Consider the following 9,509-nt stretch of genomic DNA (forward strand, 5'->3'; position numbering starts at 1 on the left):
CGCCTGACTAGCACACTTCTGGTAGGTAGGCATCCCCAGGCCACCGTCCAGATAAAAAGTGCCACATGCGGATGGATACACATCCTCCAAATCCATCCTCCCTCAATCTGCCGGACTGGCTCCCCACTGAAGAGTGCCATAAGATCCCTAGCCCGCACCTGTGACCGTCCCGATGGTACCCATATCAGCCTATCAGACTCCCCTCTGGTGGGCACCGGAATGGCCAAGACCATCTCTGCCAGCTGCTCCCCAAACACCTCTCGGACCAGCCCCACCCTCCACCTGCCCTCATCTGGGAACATCAGATCGCTGACCCTACATCCGGCTAAGCGTCCGGAGTCCACCATGGTGGGCAAGCGGCTGATCGGCTGCGCGGTCACCCAACAGTCCTCCAGCACATCAATCGAGCATCCATCGCCAACAGCCCATCTAATCTCCGGCAGTACCGCCCCAGCTCTGGCACACATCTCCCTCCACACTGGAGAGTGGTGACGGGCTGCTCTCCCTCCGGGAATCAAAGCTCCATACTTAGCCCTCAACAACGAGGACCACATGCAATCGGGCTCCATAACAAATCTAGCAACATGTCGTGCCGCTAAAGCCTCCCGCCTCACCAACAAGGACTGTACCCCTAAACCACCCCTTCTTGTCGGCTGACACACCACCTCCCATGCCAGCAGATGAATGCCATCTCTACCACCCTGCCTCCCCCAGATAAAACTTCTGAGAAGCTGCTCAATAATCCTCAGAACCGCCACCGAGATGAAGGCGGTTGAAAGTAGATAGGTAGGGATCGAGGAAAGGACTGACCGAACCAACGTGATCCTCCCCATCATAGATAGTGAGTGCCTCTGCCAACCCTCCACCCTCTGCCTCATGCTAGCCTCCAGAAAAGTACAATCCCTGTCGCGAAGCCGCCGACCAGACAGCGGAACCCCCAGATACGTCAACATGCCATCCTGCTCCGCCACCCTTAAAATCTCCATGATAGGGTTCTTCTCCTCTCGTCTGGTCAACGGGCTGAAGCAAACTGCAGATTTCGATAAATTAACCCGTTGACCTGATATAGCACAGTAGTCCCGTAGAACCCTACCCAGAACTCGGGCGTCCTGCCGTGTCGACCGGGCCAATAGCAAAAGATCATCCGCAAACAGCAGGTGAGAGATTGAGGGGGCATCCACTGCTGGTCTGTAAGCATCCAGCTCCTGAGAAGATACAACCTGATGCAAGAATCTGGATAAAGCGTCCGCACAGATAATAAACAATAGAGGAGAAAGCGGGCATCCCTGCCGCAAACCTCCTGACGACACAAAGAAGCGGGAGGGTGTGCCATTCACCAAGATGGCAAAAGGAGCCCTGACACAACCCATAATCCACTGAATCCATGTCTCCGGGAAGCCAAACACCTGCAGAGACTGATGGACAAAGTCCCACCGCATCCTATCATAGGCCCTCTCCATATCAAGCTTGACCCCCATCAAGCTCCTCCTCATCGGGGCCCTTCCCAGATCGAACATGAACTCCTGAGCTATCAATACATTGTCGGAGATGCTCCGACCACCTATGAAAGCACCCTGCTCCAAACTAATCAGCCTCGGGAGTAAGTCCCTCATCCTGACAGCAAGAATCTTCGCCGTTGCCTTATACAAAGTGGTGCATAGGCTGATCGGTCGAAAGTGACCCGGCTCAGTGGCATCCTGCCGCTTCGGAATCAAGGTGATGAAGGTCCTCTGCCAGTCCGGTGACATCACAGCTGTGGTAAAGAACTGCTGTATAGCCGCCGTCACATCCTGTCCCACTACCATCCAGTACCTCCGGAAGAACAACGGTGGAAAACCATCTGGCCCTGGTGCCTTCTCCCCTCAAGGGACCACACTGCCGCCCTAATCTCCTCCTCTGAAACCGGTCTAATCAGTGCATCTGTCTCCTCCTCCGACACCCTCACTGTAGGCATCGGCATCTCCACTCGACTCCCCCCATCTAACGACTCCGTCCACCTCACTCTAAAGAAACTCTCCATAATCCTCCGGATCGTGTCAGGGTCCTCCGACAGCTGCCCATCCTCACTCCTGATGACTCTGATCCTGTTCTGATGCCTTCTGATCACTGTCGCCTGATGAAAAAATCTAGTGTTCCGATCTCCCTCCAAGATCCACTGGACCCTGGACTTCTGTCTCCATAATGTATCCTGCTGCCTGAGTAGGGAATCATGTAAGGCCAAGTGCGATCTGAGCTCCCCCATCTCCTCCTCCGATAACCCTCACATCTGTACCTCCTGAGACTGTAATCTGTCGATGGCCGCCTCCTCCTCCTCTGTTCTCCTGAAAATATTCCCCACCTCCTCACGGTTCCACCTTCGCAACCGCCTCCTGGTCAACTCCAACCTCCGGGACACCCGATACATAGCATCACCCCTCACTGGGGTACTCCATGCCTCCCGCACCATATCCTAGGACCGTGGGTAGCACAGCCAGAACTTCTCAAATCTGAAGGGGGATCGAACTGGGATGTGTACCTCAGTACTAACCAACAATGGATTATGATCCGAAGCTATCCTCGGCAGATGTCTAACATGATGATCAGGAAAACTCTGAATCCACCCAGCTGTAGCACATGCTCTGTCTAGTCTCTCCCACACACGTGCCCGTCCCTGCTGATTGTTGCACCATGTGTACCTAGGGCCCGTAAATCCCAAATCAATCAGACCATTTGATGTAAGAAAGTCCTGAAACTCCTTAATCTTCCTTTCATGGGAGAAAGGTTTACCCCCCATCTTTTTCTGAGGATCAACAATGCAATTGAAATCACCTGCCACCAGCATAGGATAGCCCTGACTAATCATCTGTGAAGCCTCCTCCCACAGTGTCCTCCTCACCCTATAATCAGTGCTAGCATATACCGCTGACAGTACCCAAGGGCTACGGTTGTCCTCTGAAATCACCATAATCACCTCCTGATTGCAGACATTGAAACAATCCAATCTACACTGTCCATATCCCCAAGTAACAATAATGCCTCCTGACAAACCTTGGGATTCCACAGCATAGAACCCCCAGGATCTCGGAATCGCCCTTCTGGCCTTCTGTAAACTGCCTCCCGAAAGCCGGGTCTCAAATAGTACACAAATATCCGGATTGTGCTGCTGCACCATCCTGCGAAAAGCCGGGGCAAAGGATGGTTTCCCCGCACCACGACAATTCCACAAAAAAATCTTCATAAATCACCGGATGAAACCGCACAGCCCGCATCCCCTGAGCTGTTGCTGCCACCTGTGTCCACTACCATACCCTCTTCAATACCTTGAGATTCCCTATTCACTCCCTTCGCCGAAGCCATCATTTGGAGAAAAATTTGAAGATGCTGCCCTCCACTGTTCCCTTGTGCCATAGCGTCCACAGTGCCCATGGAGCCCGTGCCACAAACCCCAGACTCCCCAAACTCCTTCCCACAGTCGTCCGGCTTGATCCCTTCCATCGAGTCAACCAACTTCCCCTTCCCCTTGTTTAGAACAGTGGAACTGGGACTATTCAACCGTGCCAAATGGCACGAAATGGAAACAGGGGATGTAGAGCTTACCTTCTTCTCCCGACCAGCATCGAAACCACCATCCCCATCGAACCGCCGCGCCGCCGCCTCCACCGGACACGGCCCGAGTGTCGCCGCCGGGGCTTGCTCTGACAGTCCCGTCGCCACCGAGAGAGCTCGGAACAACCGTCGTCCATGGGGTTCCTCCACCCCATGCCGTGAAGCGCCTCCACCCGGCACGACCGGATGCTCTGCCCGAGGAGGTCGCCCGTGCACCGGCGCGAGGGGCGGTGGCGAGCTCTTGCTCCTCCGAAACGTCCTTCTCCGGCGGCCACCCCATCGTCACGCCCGCGCTCGCCGCCGAAACGTCCTTCTCCGGCGTTCTCCGGCGGGCCACCTTAGACGGTTTCTGCCAACCATCAAGGTCCACCGGAGAAGCCGCCGTTGCCTGAGTATCTCTAGTCGTACCGGGGCTCGGAGGGGAGCTAACCGGCTTCTTCCTCGCACCGCTGCCCGGCGCCTCCTTCTTCCGAGAAGCCCTCGAGAACGGACCAATTCGGTTTGTCACTAGCCATGGTCCGTAGGGGCCTTCCACCCCAGATCGCTTTCCATCCCCCCTCATACTAATCGGGACATCCTTGGAAGGCTTCCCCATTGCACCCTCGTCAGATCCCGAAGCCTCCGTCATCGGGTCCACACCCACCACCGCCGGAGAAGAAAACTCACATGCCGCCGCAGAGTGCCCTAGCCGCCCACATTTGGGACATGGAGCTGGCAGGTTTTCATAAACGAAACCCTGCCAGAACTTTGTCTCTCTGCCCGCGGATCTCCCTAGCCCCATCGTCCCCGGCTTGAGCGGGGCCGACGCATCCACCACCACCTTCACCCTCGCAAAACCAAACCTGCGCCTCTTCTCCGTGCATTCATCCAAAGCCAGGGGATTTTCCGCCTGCGCCGCGATCCTAAATATCGTCTCCTTCTTCCAATAGTCGAGCGGCAGCCCGGGTAGCCGGATCCAGACTACCACCGGCCGACGCCCTCAGTGCCCGGAATAAAGTTGGGACGCCACCTCTCCATGGCGTGCAGTTGACCGGCCACCATCCATGGGCCGTTCGCCATTGCAGCTTCTCGGTCAGATTCGTTGGCGAATCTGATAGCGATGACACCATCTACCAACGTGAAGCTTCCGACGTCGTAGTCCAACTTTCCAGCCCTTCGAACCTCCTTCGCCACCCAGTCCGCCGGAATGTACCTCCCCATGCTCCTCACCAGGACCGTGGAACTACGCCACTCCGACCGCATCTCCTCCAGCTCCTCTTCCGGAATCTCGACCACCTCCGAGAACCTCTCCTGCAACACCTCCAAATCCCGGGGAGAAATGCGATGATTGGTCCACGCCGATTGCCCCGGGGCTCCTTTCGCCACCTCCGCCCACGTCCGGGGCCTGACCGGACTTCTCGGGGCATCATTCCTCGGAGCTCCGGCCATTCCCTGCACCGGCGACGACGACGTCCTAGCTCCAGGTTCGGCCATGTCACCCAGCCAGCACCCGTTCGACGAAATTCCCCGCTGATCTCCCCCCAAAACCCGAATCTCAAAGCTCCCTCACACCATGTTCGTTATCCCTTTATCTTTCCTTCGGCTTTCCTTTTCGTGTTTCAGTCAGCTACATCCTTCCAAGGAAAGGCAGAAATCGATATACATTTCATGGTTCAGTAAGGCATGCAGGGCACGGTGGAGATGAGCACCGATTACCGAACCTTTTCAAAACGGCTGGATGGTGCCACGCGGAAGTCTCTCACTGCCGATATCTCGGCGAACCTCGGCGTGACACTTATGGTTCTGGGACACTAATCAGGCTCTTCTTTGTACGGCTTGTACAGGCTTCTGTATCAAAAGCTTCCCTCTGTTACGAGGCACCACCTGCACTCTCTTTTGTGCTGGACTAAAGCCACGCTGGCCAGCAGGCCTTTTTGAATGACCAATGCCTTTTTTTTTCCGAGTCTGCGACGTGGCCTCTCTCTATTAGTCCAGGAGTACGTACTTCGCCCCCCGGTAAAAGGGAAACTGGGGCTCAAACCCACTGGATTCCCATTAAAAAAATCTCTATAAATACCAGGGAGGAAGAGCGTTGCCAAATATTAGACTCGGAGCTAGCGTTAGCCATACCTTCGTCCTTGGGGTTGGGGGCGTATAATTTTGATTTTTTGTTCAGATGGATGTGTACATCTCGGAGGAGTACGTGATCAGACGGCGGAGGGAGAGGGAGAGGGAGAGGGAGATGGGGATGTCTGCTTCTGGGGCAGGGAAGCGCAGGGAATCCGGCGGTGAGGAGGAGAAGGCCCGCCGGAGATGGACGGCTTGGATGGTTGGGTTGGTGAAGGAGAGGAGGGGGGTCCGGGATAATGGAGGAGAAGATGGAAGCGAGGAGGTGGATTTCGGATGCTTCTCTCCATAAGTGGGTTCGCAGGAACTCCTCCGGCCTCATTTTTATCCCATAAAAAACGCTCCTCCTTCGTAAAAAATGCAGGCCAATACTTAACTTGTGTCGTGTTATGTCTCGAACAGTATTTATTTTGTTTCGTTATCTAGATAGTCTCCACTTTTGTTATTGTTGCTGCTATTTTTTTTTTTTGTGTCAAATATGTCTGTGGATGAGGGGTGGTGCTGCGTTAATGCGTGATTTTATTAAGACGAGAGCATATCAATTTTATGAGGCCCGGGTATCAGGGTATGGAGATAGGTTAAGCTAAGTTGTCTTATAAATGGACTTTTCTATGTATTTATCAAATACATATATATTAAAATTATATATTACTTTAAAAATGTAGCTATTGAACAATAAATAGCTTTTTATAAAATATTACTTAAAAAAGCTCTATTTTTGAAAGTACTACTGCTAACGGCTTTGTCAAATAAAATTTTAAAACCTTAGTGACTCGAAACAATATAAAATTAGGCCTATAAATACAACAATGCCTAGGTGGAAAACAAAAACATTTACCTGTTAATAATTCAATACTTTCTCGTTCAATAATCCACTTAAGTGGACAAGTTCTTACATTTCTCTAGCAAATTCAAGTTTTATTCCTCACAAGATTATAAAATACATTATTCACACTCACCGGCCGGTTCCACTTTTGATGATTTTTTTTTATCAATTTATATTGATGTATCATGAAATATTCCTGTTATCATGATGACCCCACCATGCCAGATATAATTTGACTTTGTGTCAGACTTAGGTCCAGCCCAAAAGAGATTTTTGTTTTGGTTGGACTCAATTCAACAGGATGGCTGATCTGGTCCCGCTGAAGGAATTGTTCAAGAGATATGAAACTCAAATGTAAGATTGCCCATGAAAGGGGGTTCTAGGTAAAGTATAGATGACCGAGACCTGAACTAGTAACTCGACATAAACCCTTTTAGATATAACTCCTTATGTAGATAAAATTTACGGATAAGTCTCGAGCGCGAAGTTTAAACTGGTCTCCCCTCGGCAATCCAAGTAACGGGACTAAACATTTACGAAAGTATCTCCGACAAAATGTGTCGGCTCAAATTTTGACCAGCCTCCACTCAAGCCTCGGGATAGGACCAGTTGAAACATCACCTCAAAATTTTTTTTCCGCATAACCCCCCTGATTAATACCAAATTTACGGATAAGTCTCAAGCATATGGTTTTAGTTACGCGATTTCAAATCACCGCGGTAGCTCGATTTATGGAGGTGTCGAATTCCTGCAGGGCACTTGCCGGGACTAGATTAAAGTCTCCAGCATGAAGTATGAGCTAGTCCCGGTAGACCAGTTGACGAGACTACCTCGCAGCATCATGCGTGAACTAGTCCCGGCAGTCAAGGTGACGGGATAAGTTAAATTTCGCATAAAAACTTCTACGGTAAATGCCCTAACATAACTTAAAGATTTAATTTTGGAATCCCATGAAGCTTGAATTGTCTCTGCTAACAATTGTAAAGGCTAGTATAAGCTAACAATTGTAAGGCAAGTTTTTGATTGGCACGATATGCACAGAGCGTATTGTACCATATTGATTCGGTACTAATATCTAGTATGGGTGGCGTACCGACACTCGATATGTTAAAAAAATTTCGTACCATATCGTACCAACACTGTGCTAGTGTAACATCGATACGGAGTCCGGTACCGAGACGATGAACCTTCATATATACTATCACTATTTTGTTGAGACAAGGTTTTTTGCCTTTTTAGGAGAAGCTTTTACATGTTGCTTTTCCAGTATTGACCTTATATTTCTTGCTAGCTCTTGTAAGTTGTAGCAGCTTAGGTCCCCACAACTACCCAATCTATTGACTGAAGTCGCAAACAGCTGCCACATAGCCTCCTATCTAATTGTGTTGAAACCATCTAATATTCATCATGTGTGATGCTTGTGACTTATGTAACATTGTTTGTACCTAATGGTATTGAGGAGGATAAGTTAAGAACTATAGTGGCATTTATATACTCATAGGCCCTTCCACCGACTATCGAAGCTCACGGTCTTTCTTACCTAACAATATCTCCACATTGGACAAGTTAAAGGAGTCTAGTGGTGCTTATATGATCATATACTCATTCACCTACTAGCTTAAATTTATGGGTTGGATTTTAACAAATGGAAAGCTATAATTTGTGATGTTTTATACTATATCATGTCCATGACTAGAATGCAAATAGTGACATATTTTTTCAATTGAATTGGCAAACAAGCTTTAATTTTAATTTATCTTATTCTTGCTTGCTTAGTCTCTATATTATATTTTTCCCAAAATATATCTTTCTCTTAGTTTACGAGAAAAATTAAAAGTCTTTTAGAAAGTTTAAAATGATCTATATTAACTTTTCTAATTTGCATCATTATGATAGCCTAGGGACTACATTGACTCCACAAGTTCTTGATGGGGACAAATATAATACTCGGAGGTGTGTAGTAATTGTTGTTCTTGGAGGCTTGGGGCGAGAAATAAATTTTATTTTGTGGATGAGTCTTTACTCAAACCAAAAACTTTAGGTGTATTATGGGCTAGGCACCATTCAAGCTGACTTGATTACACCTGAATGAGAATATTACAAGGCTAACATGGCTAACTGCGCAATTACACATGGAATCAAAGGAGTTTCTATCGTATGAGGGAGAAATTTTGTCAGAAAATTCTTCATTTCCATTTTCTCTCCAACAAAGTTTCTCTTAGATGAACGCCACATTCATAAAACGTATATCTTATCCAAGGTTTCAATAAATACAAAGAGCATGCTTGGGAACTTCTCGTAGGATTTGGAGGGATAGCCTGGGAAGCAAGATGACCGAAAGATTTAAAAGTATATATTTAGCCCATTTATTGTCTTCTCTCGTGCACTTACTGTCAAAATATAATGTCCAGGAGTTGCAAATAAACCTGATAACTGATCCAAAGAGCATCTTCTCATTTCTTTCATCTATCTTTCCACCACCATGTTGTCAGACTTCGCCGCTGGACCCATCCGACTACCATTGGAATCAGACACCATCTCGATGAGGAAGTCGAAGATATCGGTGGTCATAACAGCGGCTGCAACATCCTCCTTGTGGAGAGTCCTCCTCTTGCCTTGAAGGTTCACCATCCATGCCCTCTGCGTCAGCTCCTCGATGAAGAGCTCGCATGCCTTTGAGAACACAATGGGCGCCTCCCCGGATATCATCTTCACTTCATCACCTGACCTCTTCATGATCTTCTTTATCCTTGCCAGTGGGAGCGAGTGGGGTCCAGTCCTCCCTGAGACTCCACCCAAGAGGATAGCTGAGTAGCTTCCGGCCTGTCTCATGTCTATAAATGTGTTGTGTGCGCGTGAGAGAGAGAGAGATCTCTTTCTGGTACTGTGTGAAGGGGAAGAGGAGATTCGGTTTGAAGAGATGGTGAGAAGTCTTTATATACAATTAATAGAGAGGGGGATGGGAAGAAGAGTGGGGTTTAGTGGTTGCCGG

General features: G+C 49.3%; 1 protein-coding gene across 1 annotated transcript; it reads right to left on the reverse strand.

Annotated features, from left to right (window-relative positions):
* Window positions 1-8,858: 8,858 nt before the first annotated feature.
* LOC120109272 (nuclear transcription factor Y subunit C-2-like) lies at window positions 8,859-9,509 on the reverse strand. The gene has a single exon (XM_039123031.1). It carries the CDS (start codon window positions 9,347-9,349, stop codon window positions 8,984-8,986), a length of 366 nt encoding a protein of 121 aa, XP_038978959.1. The 5' UTR covers window positions 9,350-9,509; the 3' UTR covers window positions 8,859-8,983.

Source organism: Phoenix dactylifera, unplaced genomic scaffold, assembly GCF_009389715.1.
Source record: "Phoenix dactylifera cultivar Barhee BC4 unplaced genomic scaffold, palm_55x_up_171113_PBpolish2nd_filt_p 001972F, whole genome shotgun sequence".
NCBI classification, from domain to species: domain Eukaryota; kingdom Viridiplantae; phylum Streptophyta; class Magnoliopsida; order Arecales; family Arecaceae; genus Phoenix; species Phoenix dactylifera.